Source organism: Enoplosus armatus, chromosome 23 (genome assembly GCF_043641665.1).
Source record: "Enoplosus armatus isolate fEnoArm2 chromosome 23, fEnoArm2.hap1, whole genome shotgun sequence".
NCBI lineage: Eukaryota > Metazoa > Chordata > Actinopteri > Centrarchiformes > Enoplosidae > Enoplosus > Enoplosus armatus.
Genome location: NC_092202.1, coordinates 204,231 through 221,757, shown reverse-complemented (window position 1 = coordinate 221,757; position 17,527 = coordinate 204,231). Strand labels below are relative to the sequence as shown.

At 41.6% G+C, this 17,527-nt stretch overlaps 1 protein-coding gene across 1 annotated transcript; it reads left to right on the top strand.

The window, feature by feature from the left end:
- Positions 1-3,577: 3,577 nt before the first annotated feature.
- LOC139305630 (high mobility group protein B2-like) lies at positions 3,578-15,065 on the top strand. Its single transcript, XM_070929543.1, has 5 exons — positions 3,578-3,706; positions 5,666-5,824; positions 11,843-11,994; positions 12,873-13,047; positions 13,131-15,065. The coding sequence occupies exons 2-5, from the start codon at positions 5,675-5,677 to the stop codon at positions 13,254-13,256; spliced, it is 603 nt and encodes a 200-aa protein (XP_070785644.1). The 5' UTR covers positions 3,578-3,706; positions 5,666-5,674; the 3' UTR covers positions 13,257-15,065.
- Positions 15,066-17,527: the final 2,462 nt, after the last annotated feature.

Sequence of the window (17,527 nt, the reverse complement as noted above, 5' to 3'; positions counted from 1 at the left end):
TGAGACAGGATTGTCTCGAGGCACAAATCTGGGGAAGGTTACAGAAAAATTTCTGCTGCTTTGAAGGTCCCAATGAGCACAGTGGCCTCCATCATCCGTAAGTGGAAGAAGTTCGGAACCACCAGGACTCTTCCTAGAGCTGGCCGGCCATCTAAACTGAGTAATCGGGGGAGAAGGGCCTTAGTCAGGGAGGTGACCAAGAACCCGATGGTCACTCTGTCAGAGCTCCAGAGTTCCTCTGTGGAGAGAGGAGAACCTTCCAGAAGGACAACCATCTCTGCAGCAATCCACCAATCAGGCCTGTATGGTAGAGTGGCCAGACGGAAGCCACTCCTTAGTAAAAGGCACATAGCAGCCCGCCTGGAGTTTGCCAAAAGGCACCTGAAGGACTCTCAGACCATGAGAAACAAAATTCTCTGGTCTGATGAGACAAAGATTGAACTCTTTGGTGTGAATGCCAGGCGTCACGTTTGGAGGAAACCAGGCACCGCTCATCACCAGGCCAATACCATCCCTACAGTGAAGCATGGTGGTGGCAGCATCATGCTGTGGGGATGTTTTTCAGCGGCAGGAACTGGGAGACTAGTCAGGATAGAGGGAAAGATGAATGCAGCAAAGTACAGAGACATCCTGGATGAAAACCTGCTCCAGAGCGCTCTTGACCTCAGACTGGGGCGACGGTTTATCTTTCAGCAGGACAACGACCCTAAGCACACAGCCAAGATATCAAAGGAGTGGCTTCAGGACAACTCTGTGAATGTCCTTGAGTGGCCCAGCCAGAGCCCAGACTTGAATCCGATTGAACATCTCTGGAGAGATCTGAAAATGGCTGTGCACCGACGCTTCCCATCCAACCTGATGGAGCTTGAGAGGTGCTGCAAAGAGGAATGGGTGAAACTGCCCAAAGATAGGTGTGCCAAGCTTGTGGCATCATATTCAAAAAGACTTGAGGCTGTAATTGCTGCCAAAGGTGCATCAACAAAGTATTGAGCAAAGGCTGTGAATACTTATGTACATGTGATTTCTCAGGTTTTTTATTTTTAATAAATTTGCAAAAATCTCAAATAAACTTTTTTCACGTTGTCATTATGGGGTGTTGTGTGTAGAATTTTGAGGGAAAAAAATGAATTTAATCCATTTTGGTATAAGGCTGCAACATAACAAAATGTGGAAAAAGTGAAGCGCTGTGAATACTTTCCGGATGCACTGTATCTCATCTGAAATGAAGTATTTTTGGTTGATATGACATCCATATATTTAACCAGTGTAAATGTTCTACAAAGACATCAATATCAACAAAAGACAATATATTTGGTGAAGAAAATGTATCTTGTTGAAATAGAGACTCTTTTATTATTCTTTGAAGCAGAAGAAAAACATGGCTTTCCCTCTAAAGGAATGAGTGGGGTTCATGGAGAGGTTTTACATTTAAATAACATAATCCAGTTGATCCAGTTAGAGATGTAATATAGATTAACTCTCCATAAAGCACAGAAGAACAGAAGCATGTCTTAATTCACTTTATATAACAACCTGTGTTGTTAAACAATTGACAGACCAGAATGTTGCTCATGTTTTATATTTATGTTTGTATGGAAGCACATTGCTGCCAGGAAAAGAAAAAAGAAATTGATGAAATGTTAGGAATAACAAAATGCTCTTGGTGGGTTAAAATTGTAAGAAACTGAAGTGAAGTGAAGTGAAAAATTCAGACTAACCTGTTAACCTGTTTCTTAATCTAAATGAAGACAGTAGCATGAAGTGACACATCTTCTTGCTCAATATTTTCAACGTGAACCAATTTTATTCAAGTTATTAAATATAAATTAGTGCTGGGCAACGATTAAATTTTTTAATCGTGATTAATCACATGATTTTCTGCGATCAATCGCATTGTTATGCGCAAAATTCAAAAATGAATTCAAAAGTAGTGTATTGTGCACTTTTATTTTAAAAGTGCACAATACACTACTTTATAACATTTGGTTTGCAAACACTTAAAACAAATAAGGTGCTTTTTAAACAGCAGTATTCCCTTTACACAGTAGCAGTTAAAATATGTCTTGTAAATCTCAACTTAAACATTAATGTACGCTATTCGCTATTAGTGTGTTACAGAAAAACAAGTTACCATCAGAGTCCAGAGCCACGATCATAACATTATAACAAGCACCTTCCGAGCAACAGCAAGTTCACATTTATAAATCTGTTTTATAGAAACATTTTTCTTTCATCAGGGAGCAGCATAAACAGTCTATGTTCAGTAGCAAGTGTCCCTGTTTGCAAACAGTTAGTGCACGTTGTAACGCTGTTGTAGTCCTCTCCTTTTCATACAACTCGTGTATTCGTCTTGTGATGGTGCGTCTTGAGGGAGGCTCATATGTGCCGTCATTCGATGCGACCCTAAGAACGTTCCTCAGAGCGACATCTTCCACAATATTAATCGGCCTGCAGTTTGTAGCTATCCACATCGCTATGGCATTTGTTAGCTTGTCTTGCTTTTGTTTATCTATACTTCTCCTACAAGCTGCATCCAACGTAGTCTGCCGAAGCCTCCCTCCACTGTTCGTTTGGATGGGTGATTTGCTGGCATCATCGGTGTGTATTGCATTTAAGTCATACTTCAGACTCGAAGTACTCCGGTGATAAGAAAATTTCTGTTCCGGTTGATGTGAGCACTGCAGCAGTCTTAGGTCCACACCAAATGCTTTCATTGGTTTAGACGCGTGATGACGCCCATCCCAAGCCAATACTGGTCAACATCCCACCCCTCCTGTGACAGATGGTTTGTTTGTATGTGTATTCAGAGCCAGTGAGCAACGGACTTTAAATATAATGATAATAAAACAAACTGCGTTAATGCGCGATAAAATAATTGTCAGCGTTAATTAATTAATGCGTTAACGCGATAATAACGCGTTAACTTGCCCAGCCCTAATATAAATACGATTTTATTTTTGTTTGTATTCATGTTGCTTCATTATTTTCGTACATAGTAACATGTTACATTTTTTCTTGTGTCGTGAAACAAGCAACGATATTTCTTGTCATTTCTTGCTACCATCTTTGTTTTGATGAGCACACAACAGGGTCACATCTTATTTAACATTTATATAATATTTCCCCTCCAAATGGACAGATAATAAAAGCACTCTCTCTTTATATACATCCCTTGCGTCATCATCGTCAGTAATAATACAGTTTCACATCACTGTAGTCATAAATACAACCATGTATGATACAGTCTCCATCTTCATCCCTCATTGCTGCTGTCTGTCGCCTCTCCTCCACCCCTTCACAGATTGGTTGGTTGATTTGACATACACCAGTTCTGACCAATCAGACGCAGGAATACAAACTAGGTCCACCCTGTTGTAAATGTAGAATTCCCGCCCTGCTGGCGTTGCTGGGCAGGCGGAGCCGTGTAGCAACGAGCTTTGACTTGCGGTCGCGTGAGCCTATCATAGACGAGTATTCAGACGAGCTCCGCCCAGGTTGGCTGGCCGTGTTCCCGCCCTCTGAATAGGAATAACCAACGGAGGCGTTGCTGGGGGGCGGTGCCGGACTCGAGCTCGACCCAGTTTGAAAGTGAACCAACGACTGTAGTCGCTGTTCAGCCACCAAACAACAACAAGAAACCGTGAATCCAAAACACCTCAAAACCGACCCAAAGTCTGCTTCAGCCTGTAGCCGACACTCCTGACGAGTGAGTACAGTTCACCTTCTTACACCCGGACTAAATTTCTTCAGTTTCATTGACAATGAGCTGGCTTTGATTTGCCGGTTGGCTTTTTTCTGACGTGCAGAATCCTCTAATAAAAGGTCCGTGAATTAGGCTGGAAAAGAGGAATAAAATGGCCGCTGCAATTGCACAATGTGGCGGTTGTGAGATTTGTTCACATTTCTGTGCCATTCTGTGTGCACACTCGGGGGACTACAAGACGTGTTGTTGTAAACACGAAACGCCCATTATGGAGTATGAATGCCAGGAAATAGCCATTCCCCGTCTATACAACGCTGACCTCTCCGGGGGATAGCCGGAGCCCTTCGTTGAACATGCGTAGCTGTTGTATTGACAACAAATTTCCATTGCAAACACGCCCGTTTGTTATAAAAACGGCGCTATGGTTAGAGATAAACTCCACATATTAACATAACGTCTCATATTGTGGTTTTTAACGTGTCTGTGGTTTAAATATCTTTTTTTCTTTGCCTGTTATCCTGTCGCTAGCGGAGGGGGATGGGGTAGCTAGCTCTGCAGAGGGCGGGAAGCAAATGGTGGCCCATTGTTCTGTCAGAGCTAGCCTGTTAGCACGGCTAGGCTAACTGCAGCAGTCAATAGATCTCCATAGAAGACACGGCTAGCTCTAGTTTTCGTTCATCTCTACGGCTCATAGACTTCCAGTCACAGGCGGAGTGGAGGAACCGGGCTCCGGGATGTCCCAGCTCAGTAACGGACCGAAAGAGGGTCCAGCCTGGGTCGGTGGGCCTCCTTGTCCCCCGGCTGAGAAAATGGATCCCCACTTTGTTCTCTTTGTTATTCACAATCACCCTCAGTTAGACCGCTGATGGACCGTTATTTGACCATTTAACAGATAATTAACGGATGACTTTCTAATATAAGACGGGGAAAGTTGATGTGCTTTATGTTCAAATATGATTTTTAATAAAAAATATTTGAACGTTTTACAAGGTTAATTTTTGATTATGATCAAAACGAGACACTTAGGTTAAAGGGTAATTCCACCCAAATTTAAAGCTTTTCTGTTCAGTTACCTGTAAAATGTCTTGATTTTGAACCAAATAAATATTTAATATGGCTTTGGCATGATTAAAATGTGACAGATTTTTACTCTGTTTAGTGGGTGGTGTCAAGTTCAACTGTGTTACTATGGTATTAAAAAACAGGAATTATTCTGAATATTGAATAATCAATCATTTAGTCTAAGTTAAATCACACATGCCTTTTACAGCTACTTTTGGATTTGCTGCTTTTCTTTGTTGTATGTGATTATAAAACTGAATATATTTTGAGGTTTTGGACTGTTGGTCGAACAAAACCCCATTGTAAGATGTCACCTCAGACTATGAGAAACTGGGATGGACATCAATCACTATTTTATGTCACTTTGTAGATCAAATGATTTATCAATCAACCAAAAAAGATAATCGGCAGATTAGTTGTTAATAAAAATTATCATTAGTTGCAGCCTTAAACTGTTTCAGTAATTTACTGAATATGATCTCAGTTTTTCTCTGTTTTATATCACAGTAAACTGAATATTTTTTGGTTTGGACTCAGAAACAACAAGACATTCGAAGACCTCACCTTCAACTGAGATGGACAGACTGAATAATTAGTCTTGAAAATAATTGACAGAATGATCGACAATGGAGATGATTGTCTGTCAGTCCTGAACAAATGTATATTTACTTGCCTTTTGGGTGTATAATTGATCAAAATATTGATCATGGATTGTGTACTATGTTGTTACAGATTTTAGCAAACCAATATATTGTGACTTGAAGTGTACACTGAATTAAATAAACAATGAAATGAAAATACTAATTGTCACAAAGTTGCAAATTAACCAATTATATCAGAACTAAACATCATTCTCCTTTTTTCATCTGTACCTGTCTTCCTCTGCCTACTGTCTGTCAGGCCGCCAGTATGATGCGTAAAGACGTCAACAAGCCGAAGGGGAAGACGTCAGCATACGCCTTCTTCGTTCAGACGTGTAGAGAGGAACACCGGAAGAAGCATCCCGAGCAGTCGGTCAACTTCGCTGAGTTCTCCAAGAAATGCTCCGAGAGATGGAAGGTAAGAGGGACAAGCAGGCAGGGTGTGTTGAGAGGCAACTTTTCTGTAAATGTAATAAAAGAATGTGAAGTTGTTTCCTGGATCAGAAACTACTTTCTTTGCTTCATGTAAACTAAAACAGTAACGTGTCTGACAATAATTAGTTAACTTGTTAATGCAGTGTTGTCTGCAACTGGCTCACAGTTAGATCTGTGTCTTTTATTGTGTTTCACCTTTTATTTAAACAGGTAAACCTCTTTTGTAAGGGAGAACTGGCCGAGACGGCAACACGAAGAGTTACAGACAACAGATTAAAGAAGATTAAAAACAGATAACACGACCAAAGTAAGACTAAAGGAAGCTAAAAACTGCCAAATAACAATTGAGTTTAGTCAAGTTGTTTATATAGAACTTTTAAAAACAACAAATGTTGACTAAAGTGCTACTCAGAGATGACAAATACAACCAGAAAAACAATACAGTGATAAAAGTATAAGAATCAATAAATGAAATTAACAGTTAACCAATAAATAACAGGTAAAACTTTACTTGAACCCCCTTATTGATCATGTATAATACTATACATACAAAAATGAAATGAGCTTTTTGACTCACTGGCCAAGGGGACTGGCAGATGAAAAAATGCACCGGCCAAAATTATAAATTGGCTATCAAACATAAAAGTAAATTTGGAAGTTTAGTAAACCTATTGGATGCTTAATCATTTGTATCAACTTAAACCTCCTCATCAGACTCCTCACTCTCTCTCGTAAAACACGTGTGAGAGTGCGTCAAACTCCAGAGGACAGAAGCAGTGTGCCTGTAAGTGACACCAAAACACAATAGAGACTTTCTGCATACTTTTTTATTAATGACTATTTTGGTACAAACATTAACCACCAATGTATACTGTCAGACAGAAAATCTACAAGCAATTGGTGCTTGGCAGGAGTTATTTTCGGACCCTGCTTACAGCTGTTTCACTATAATGTCATTTTTCTTCTGTTAATACAGCAGCCTCAACTTCTGGCTGCAGGAGGGAGTTATAGTTGTTAATAAATACATTAAGGTATACGTACAGCTACATTATAGTCTTCATATAATACATGTTTATATACTGATGATAAATGATGCACAAACCAGTTATTCTGGCTCATTTATGGAGAACAGTTGCAGTAACCTGAATGTAAGGTAAGTTACTCCTCAACAGAATACAGTAAGTCTCAGTCTGTCCTCTGCAGCAGACGATAAATACAACATGTTAAGCATGCATGAGCTAGCTGTCATCAAAAGCAGACGAAAACTGAGTTTTAAAGGAAACTTTTTTAGCTGCTGCTAGTTTTTACATCAGAATCAGAAATAATTTATTGATCACCTGGGGAAATTATATACATGAACTAGCCTGTGGTTATATATATACATATATATATGTATATATATGTGTGTATATATATATGTGTGTGTATATATGTATATATATATATATGTGTATATATGTGTATATATATATATATATGTCTGTGTGTGTGTGTGTGTGTGTGTGTACAGTTAGGCCCAGAAATATTTGGACAGTGACATAAAGTTTTGTTATTTTGGCTGTTTACGAGAACATATTCAGGATACAGTTATATAATCAATATGGGCTTAAGGTGCAGACTTTCAGCTGTAATTTGAGGAATTTTAGGAATTACAGCTCTTTAATATGTAGCCGCCTCTTTTTCAAGGGACCAAAAGTAATTGGACAATTGACTCAGAAGGCTGCATGGGTTCTTCCCTCGTTAACCTGTCATCAATTAAGCAGTTAAAAGGTCTGGAGTTGATTCCAGGTGTGGCATTTGCATTTGGAAGCTGTTGCTGTGAACCCACAACATGCGGTCAAAGGAGCTCTCAATGGAAGTGAAACAGACCATCCTTAGGCTGAAGAAATCCATCAGAGAGATAGCAGAAATTTTAGGAGTGGCCAAATCAACAGTTTGGTACATTCTGAGAAAAAGATGAAAAAAAAGAGCGCACTGGTGAGCTTGGGAACTCAAAAAGGCCTGGACGTCCATGGAAGACAACAGTGGTGGATGATCGCAGGATCCTTTCCATGGTGAAGAAAAACCCCTTCACAACATCCACCCAAGTGAAGAATACTCTCCAGGAAGTAGTGTATCAGTATCTAAGTCTACCATAAAGAGAGGACTTAATGAGAGTAAATACAGAGGGTTCACCACAAGGTGCAAACCATTAATCAGCCTCAAAAATAGAAAGGCCTGATTAGACTTTGCCAAAAAACATCTGAAGAAGCCAGCCCAGTTCTGGAACAGCATTCTTTGGACAGATGAGACTAAGATCAACCTGTACCAGAATGATGGGAAGAAGAAAGTATGGAGAAGAATTGGAACGGCTCATGATCCAAAGCACACCACATCTTTTGTAAAACATGGTGGAGGCAGTGTGATGGCATGGGCATGCATGGCTTCCAATGGCACTGGGTCACTAGTGTTTATTGATTCTGTGACAGAAGACAGAAGCAGCCGGATGAATTCTGAAGTGTATAGGGATATACTTCCTGCTCAGACTCAGCCAAATGCATCAAAGTTGATTGGACGGCGCTTCACAGCACAGATGGACAATGACCCAAAACATACTGCGAAAGCAACCCAGGTTTTCAAGGCAAAGAAGTGGAATATTCTGCAATGGCCGAGTCAATCACCAGATCTCAAACCGATTGAGCATCGATGCATTTCACTTGCTCAAGACAAAACTTAAGGCAGAAAGACCCACAAACAAGCAACAACTGAAGACAGCTGCAGTAAAGGCCTGGCAAAGCATCACAAAGGAGGAAACCCAGCATTTGGTGATGTCCATGGGTTCCAGACTTCAGGCAGTCATTGCCTGCAAAGGATTCTCAACAAAGTATTAAAAATGAACATTTTACTTATGGTAATGTTAATTTGTCCAATTACTTTTGAGCCCCTGAAATTTTTGTTCAACCCCTTGAATTAAACCTGAAAGTCTGCACTTCAATTGCATCTTGGTTGTTTCATTTCAAATCCAATGTGGTGGCATGCAGAGCCCAAATCATGAATATTGTGTCACTGTCCAAATAATTTGGGGCCTAACTGTATGTATATGTGTGTGTGTATATATATGTATATATATATATAAATATATTACAGTTAGGCACAGGAAATGCACCTGCCAATCCTGGTGTTCTATGGCAAATGCCAATCGAGCTCCACGGTGCCGGGCAGTGAGCACAGGGCCCACTAGAGGATGTCAGGCCCTCAGGCCACCCTCATGAAGTCTGCTTCTGATTGTTTGGTCAGAGACATTCACACCAGTGGCCTGCTGGAGTGCTCATCCTGTTCCTCCTTGCACAAAGGAGCAAATATTTTTATCTTATCTTATTCTTTTACCTTTTATATTTTTACATGCTTGTTGTCTGTCAGATTATATGTTTAAAAAAATGTAGCACCATCAGACCATGGCAAATTCCTTGTAATGTAGGTTACTTGGCAATAAACACATTCTGATTCTGAGATACTGGTCCTGCTGATGGGTTAAGGACCTTCTAACTGCCTGTCTCCTGGAATCTCCTCCATGCTCTTGAGACTGTGCTGGGAGACACAGCAAACCTTCTGGCAATGGCACGTATTGATGTGCCGTCCTGGAGGAGTTGGACTGCCTGTGCAACCTCTGTAGGGTCCAGGTATGGCCTCATGCTACCAGTAGTGAGACTGAGCCTAGCCAAATGCAAAACTAGTGAAAAACAGTCAGAAAAGATGAGGAGGTAAGAAATGTCAGTGGCCTCCACCTGGAAAACCATTCCTGTTTTGGGGGTCGTCTCATTGTTGCCCCTCTAGTGCACCTGTTGTTAATTTCTTTAACACCAAAGCAGCTGAAAGTGATTAACAACCCCCTCTGCGACTTAACTGACCAGATCAATATCCCAGAAGTTTAATTAACTTGATGCTATACTCTGATTAAAAAGTGTTCCTTTAATTTTTTTGAGCAGTGTATATGTGTATACATATGTGTGTATATCTGTATATTTGTGTATATATATGTGTATACAGTATACATGCGTATACATATATAAACTACTCACAATAAGTTAGGGATATTGTTATTTACATGAGTGCTTGTCCTATTTGGTCTGAATTTTAATGAAATAAGTAAAAGTTCCCTTTGATATTACTAATAATGAATGAGAAGAAACACCAGTTTCATTAGTTTGATATTTATTACCCCAAAAATTTAGACAATAACAAAAAATAACAATGTCAGTAGCGGGTGTTTCCACCATTTGCCGCAATGATAGCTTGACAGCGATGTCTCATGCTCCTCACTAGCCTCATGATGTTGTTCTGAGGCAATGCGTTCCACTCTTCCACAAGTGCTACACGCAGTTCTGCCAGGTCACGTGGGGGTGGGGTACGATCATCCAGTCTCTGCTTCAGCTGGTCCCGGACGTGCTCTATGGGGTTCAGGTCAGGGGACATTGCTGGTCATACCATATGAGGCACTCCGACTTCCTGAAGTGGAGCTGTGACAATTCTGGCACAATGTGGTGGAGCATCATCATCCATGAACAGAAAGTTGGGGGTGTGCTGGTGGAATTGGGGGATGATGATGGGTTCTATGATGTCTCTGAGGTAAGAACGTGCAGTGACTGAGCCATCTACAACAACCAAACCTGTTTTGCGCTGACTGGTGATGCCTGCCCAGACTGTTGCACCTCCTCCACCAAAGCGAACCCTGGGGACCATGTTGACCTCGGCGTATCGCTCACCTCGCCTTCTCCAGCAACGCTGACGACCATCATTTCTGTGCAAGGTGACCCGACACTCATCAGTGAACAGGACGGTAGACCACTGCTGCATTGTCCAGGTCACATGGTCTTGTGCCCACTGCAAACGTTCATGGCGGTGTCTTGGTGTCAGTGGAGTCACCTGCAACGGTCGTCTGGCATTCAAGCCAAAGCTGTGGAGTCGGTTGCGAATGGTTTGCCTGGAAACCCTAGTACCCCTCACATCTCGTAAACGGGCCTGCAGCTGTGTGGCAGTTGCATAACGATGTGCATAGGTCCTTAGGTACTGGTCATCGTTGCGGTCTGTCACTCGTGGGGCTCCACTCCTGGGTCTGTCACGAACTCTGCCAGTAGTTCTGTGTCTTGATGCAAGTCTGCTGATGACTCTTTGAGACGCACCAAGTTCACGAGCAACATCTGACTGCCTGCCACCGACCTGAAGGTGCGCTATGGCCAGGTGGCGCTGCTCGTCCGTTAAGTGACGTCGTGTGTTCATGGCTGTTTGAATGATGAACTTGGAATGACTTACTGACAATACCAGCTTTTTATACCCACAGAATGTTGAAATTGATGCCACATTGAAAAGGGTTGTCTTTTGGTATTTTTTGGTATTGGCCCCAATATGTAAGGCACACTGTACACAGTGAGACCATTACGTGGAAAACACAAAATGAGGTGTGTCTATCACCCCAATACAATTGCCTCCCTATCCCAAAAATCTCTGAAGTGAAACAAACACCCGTATGTATGACATCCACTGAGTCTCTCACAATATCCCTAACTTATTGTGAGTAGTGTATATATAAGTGTGTGTGTGTGTGTGTGTGTGTCTGATCTACTGGCCCACTTGGCCAGTGAGGAAAAATGTTACATTGGACACTGATTTCCAAAGACTCGTCTGTTCACCTGGATCACCAAATACTCCACCTGCTTCATGATAGATAAGAGTTAAAACCCGCTTCCCAAACTGTGACTGTTTCCTGACCCAAACAAAGATGGTGGCAAGAAATGACAAAAATGTAGTTTAATAAAGGACCGCCTGTTAATGTGTTAATGTTAGACTTACGGTGATGAAACAACACAAGCAGAGAGTTTGTTTCTACAGTGACTGGAGGTTTATTAGTTGACGTAGCTTTGTTGTTCATCTGTTTGACAGATTAGTTCATGAGACGTCACCAACTCAGACCTCAGATCAGTCAGAGGTCGTCTGCTGACGGTGTGTCTGTGTGTTGTGATTTCAGGGTCTGTCTGCCAGTGATAAGAAGTGTTTTGAGGACATGGCGAAGGCCGACAAGGTGCGTTACAACAGGGAGATGAGAGACTACATCCCACCCAAGGGCTTTGGAAAGAGGGGCCGCAAGAGGAAAGATCCCAACGCACCCAAAAGACCCCCGTAAGTCAGCAACACACCAAATACAACAAACGGATTCAGCTTCACTTTCCTGGTTTGTATGGTCTCGCCTGCAGAAACACGACTACACAGTTATAACAGACCTGCTCTCAGTGTGAATACCTGATGTTGTCTCTACAGGCGTTATACCTGCTGATGTAGAACCAGTATCACAGTCTGTGAAACCTGACTGCAGAGAGAGTTTCATGTTCAGCTGCTGTGACTGATAGAAATCAACAAACTGCCAGCAGAGGGCAGCACAGTGGAGATGCAGACCATGGGCCCAGAGTGAAAGTCTCTGACCAGTCGCAACTTTGTCTTTGGTTCCAACTCTGTTCTTGGTGCGATTCTTCTTAATATGAAGATTAATGAACTACTTCACAAACAAACCTTTTGTGTACAAACCTGGTAATGATGGAAAATATGAACTAAAATAATCTGGTTCCTGTTTTTCAACATGATACTGATCTGAAGAGGAGCTCTGAGTTTAGAGTCAGTTTTCAAGCAGAAGTGTGATTCCACCTTTTCTAACATGAGGATCTGGTGATTTTCTCTAATCGTAAACTGAATATCTGCTGACTGCTGGTCCGGTAAAACATTTGAATCCATCTCTCTGGTTAATTATAATTGGCATTTTTGATATTGTGACACAGACAAAACAATTGATCAATTAATGGAGAAAATAATCAGCAGGTTTATCAATAATGAAAATAATGGTTATTTGCAGCTCTGGTGAACAGGTAGAGATTTCAAACTGGGTGTTTGTTTAACTTGAGCTGACTGAGCAGAAGAACAAAATATCTGTTATATTCACAGCATTCACTTGATATGTTTTTCTCTTTGTTGAAAGAGTCTGTCTCTACCTGTCTGTGTGTGCGCAGGTCTGCGTTCTTTGTGTTCTGCAGTGAGTACCGTCCCAGTGTGAAGCAGCAGTATCCTGGTCTGTCTATAGGAGACTGTGCCAAGAAACTGGGAGAGATGTGGAGCAAACTGTCCCAGTCTGAGAAACTGCCCTATGAGGAGAAGGCCCAGAAACTACGAGAGAAATATGACCGGGTGAGACACAGGGAGAGAGACAGGTGGAGAGAGGCCTAACAACTGTTGGCTGTGTAATAAACCGTTTTCTGTCTGTCTGATAGGACATGGTGGCGTACCGTGGCGGCGGCACGTATGCCAGGAACCCTGGCTCTTCAGCTCAGGGAGGAGAGGAAGAGGAGGATGATGAAGGAGAGGATGAAGACGAGGAGGACGATGACGACGAGTAGAGAGGAGGAGCTGCAGCTGGATGAAAGAGAGAGACTGAGAGTGTGTAAGAGAGAGAGACAGACAGGTAGGTGTGTGTGTTTCAGAGGTGAGACAAGAGGAGGCAGGGGGGCGGAGCTTCACAGCAGGTGACAGATTAGAAACAAAGTAAACAGACATTTGATGTGACAGCTGAGAGAAAACATGTCTGAGGTCAGGTGCGTTACACAAGTTCAATATCTGGTGAAGTTTCAGTCAAATGTTCTGTGATGTTTTCTTCCATCCAGGCAGCTGGTGGATCAGCAGATGTGTTCTGAGCTGTTACATACAAACAGCTACAACGCAAAACCAGTTGTGCGGAGTCACATATATGAGCCCACATTAAAGATAACCTGTAATTCAGGTTTAACTGTCTGTAACGTGGATTCCAGATGAGTTAAAGTCAGGATGTCAATGAAAGACGTCTTTAATTCCTCACAGTTGTTTAAAAGAGAAAAGTAACTTCACCCAGACAGTCACAGAGCAGCTGGTTCAGGTCAGAGGTCAGATGTCATCTCTGAGGTCATGACAGCAGTTTTTTTCCTCTGTACACGATTCAGTGTAGAAATTCATGTTCAGTTGATCAACGGAAAATTCATTTTTGATAATTGAATAATCGTTGTTCATTTTTAAAGTAAAATTACAGAAATGGTTTTTGCTTCTCAAATGTGAAGAGTTGAGTTCTCAGTTGTCAATCATAATAAAATGAATCTCTGAGGTTTTGATAGTTGGTCGAACAAAACAAGACATCCCTTTGGTCTGTGGGAAATTAGAAAGAGTTGTTCACTGTGTTCTGACAAAATGATAAATTGATTAGTTGAAAAGAATAATCATCAGATTAATCGATGTCGACGTTCGGACACTTATTCAGCAGTAAGTTCAGTGTGTTGCTGGTTTGAACTATTTGATTCAGTTCCGTACAGAACCAGACTGGTGTAATCCCAGTTTGTGAGTCGTCAGTCAAAGCAGCTTTAATGTAGAAAGCTCATCAGTAGCTTCACTTGTTAGCAGTCAGTGACTCTGATGGTTGACTTCAGTTTATAGTTTGAGGTTTAAGATGATTCTGATTGATTGTTGGTTGATGGACTGAAACAGCTGATAGAGCTGAACTGAAGCCAGAGGAAGGAGGTAAGTCCAGCTACTGATGAGGGTTCAGGTCTACTGCACGCTGTAGCCACGTTTAGTCTGTTTAGATAAACTGTAACCAGTGGTGTCATGTGACCAAACTGTTATTATTCATCCAACAGACTGAGAGTGCAGACAGACAGGCAGAGAGAGAGAGTCAGTCTGCACGACTTTATCAACCACCAGGTCTTAATGTGTTTTATAACACGTAAAGATGCATGTGATCCATGTCCATCTGTTCTGAACCAGAGAGAGAGACGGGCAGAAACAGAGACAGACAGGTTGCTCTGAAACACACACACAGGACCACTGTGTGTGTCTGTGTGTAATGATGTGTGTGTGTGTGTGTGTGTTGCCTTTCAGTAACGTGTGTGTGTGTGTGTGTGCGTGTCATCAGATGTTAACCCTAACTGTCCGACAACAGAGGATAGTAAAGTAACCACCCCCCACTGTTACCATAGATAACCCTGCACCCTCCCCTCCACATCCCCACCATCACCCCTGTGTATTACCATGGAAACCCCTGATCCCTCTTCCTGCTCTTCATCATCATCATGTTGTTTTTTATTTTCTTACTGGAGGTTTATTGGACTTTTTTCTGTTCCTTGTTCACTGTCAGAGTAGAAACTTCAACTTTTATAATAAAACAACCAACTGAGGGAAAAACACACACGGTCACTTTGTTCTTCTTCACTGAACGCACTGTCCTCCTTTGCGTTCGTTGAGATTTGTATACTATCAAAGTAAAAATATGATACAACAACCTGTGGGTGATTTCATAACTTTCAAACTCTTAAAGTAATCTAACTTCAAACAAACTTTCAACCAAAACCACCCAAACATCTCTATAAAACATTTCTGCATATACAAAACGTCTCTATATAAAACATCTTTATATTTAAAGTGTCCATAAAACGTCTCTATATATGTCTCTCTATTTAAAACATCTCTATATAAAACCTCTGTATAAAACGTCTCTCTATATATAAAACATCTGTATAAAACGTCTATATTTAAAACATCTCTATATATAAAAGTCTGTATTTAAAACATCTATATAAAACACCTGTATAAAAGTCTATATTTAAAACATCTCTATAAAACATCTCTATATATGTATCTCTATTTAAACCATCTCTATATATAAAAGTCCCTACATTTAAGCCATCTCTGTATATAAAAGTCTATATCTAAAACATCTCTGTATATAAAAGTCTATAAACCATCTAGATAAAACATGGGTCTGTATAAACACTGGTTTATGAGCTCTCCCTCCTGCCTGCCTTGCTTCCCTCTGCTCCTCGCTGGACTATTACAGTGTGTAACCTTCGTCTCCTCACAGCAGTAGGCTTTATTTTGTTCCCCCTCACGGAGAACGTCAGGTGTTCTACTGTGCGATACCACTGGGGCTCATATGGGGTTCTGTGTGCTGTTACACATGGAGCCCTTATTGGTTCATCTTGTGAAGTGTTAGTGGTACTGGGCGGACCCAGTGAGGGTTTATATAGACTACATCCTGCTTCGCCCCTGGTAATAACATTACAAGCATTCACCTGGCTGCCACATAACGGCAGACGCAAGTCGATATCAGCAGATCTAGCTGTTCCGGCGTCACAACAGACGTCGCTGCCCGTGACACTTCAGAGGAAACGACGTCTGATGACTCTTAACATTCATTTCCTTGTTTACGCTGTCTTTGCATTGTTTCCTTGCGTCTCTCCAAGGCGCATGTGAGAGAAACGTGGATGCAGCCTTGTGCTGCCTTTCATTAGTAGTTCCACTTCCCTTCAGCCTTTGGTGTTACGTGACACCATACACCGCACGGAGGCCACTTGGAGAGCAGAGGGAAGGGGGGCGGGGGATTTAAATGGAACCACCTGCCCTTGTACACTTTCAGTCCAAACCATCATGAATCGACCACCAGTTGTACCTTAGCGCTATACTGCTTTTTACAAATCATCAGAAATGCCTGAGGGCAAAGACATCTTCTGGATCACTGCAGTAGGTTGGCACTGGATATTTAGCTGCATCAGTTTCTGTGCGTGATCTGTATCATGGTAACCACAACTATTATTATTAACGTTGGAAATAAAGAAATCACACAAGCTAAACAGTTATATGAAAATAGAAAGCTATCAATGAGCTATCTGCTAACTGTCGAGTGAACTGAAATACGTGTAAGCCACCTCCACAGACCTGTAAGATTTATTAGAAAAGTTCAAACTGAACAGCAGTTTTATCCAAAATTTTCATCCGGATGAAAATGAGCTCATTAGCTAACTCCGGCACATTTATATTGATGTGTAAACTGAAATGTTGATTAATGTATGTAATGTGTTTTCTTCCATCAAATGCATGACTGCAATGCATTGTGGGTGATCCTCCATCCTAGTTGACTCGCTCCCTCGGGGTTGATCTCACAAAGTTCACTTGAATTTTTCAGACACTTGAAATGACATTTATGATGTCGGCTGGGATTCAACGAGGGGAAGTCAAGGAGGGCATGTTGAACGACAAATGGAACGCAGACTTGGTCTTCCACCCGGGGTGGTGCCTCGCATCCTGCGTCACACTGAGGGTCCCTGATGCGGTCGTCTCTTTATTTTTTGGATAAGCTAGCCAAACTGACCTAAGAAGTTGTTTATGACCCTAATCTTTGCCATAAGCGGGAGATTCAACCTAAAGCCATCACTGTAACTTCAAACATGTTTTTTTAATTTTTTGTGATCATTGATTTTTGAAGATACACTTTTTTTGCTCCTTGTGCGACTGACAGGCTGCAACCACGACTAGACTTCCCGCAGATTTTCAAAGGACTTTTAGCTGATTGTTGATGAATTCTCAAGTTGACCATCACAATGTTATACTGGAAGACGTACAACTAAATAGAGCTAAAATACATTGACATTTAGACTACATTATGTCCAGCAACAAAAGTCTACGACGGATGGAAAACCATCTGAGAGGTCTGGACGGCACTCTGGGGACAGAAAGCAGACCTGAACCCAGACCATTTGAGAGGTCTTGACGGGACTCTGGGAACAGAAAGAAGACCTAAACCCAGACCATCTGAGAGGTCTGGATGCTTCATAACAGCAGCATCAGAAATAAACTCCTTTCATGAACCAAC

Coding starts and splice junctions, on each gene's coding strand:
- LOC139305630 (XM_070929543.1), top strand. CDS start 5,675: ATGATGCGTAAAGACGTCAACAAGCCGAAGGGGAAGACGTCAGCATAC. Junction 5,825..11,842: donor AATGCTCCGAGAGATGGAAG/GTAAGAGGGACA, acceptor TTGTGATTTCAG/GGTCTGTCTGCCAGTGATAA. Junction 13,048..13,130: donor TACGAGAGAAATATGACCGG/GTGAGACACAGG, acceptor TCTGTCTGATAG/GACATGGTGGCGTACCGTGG.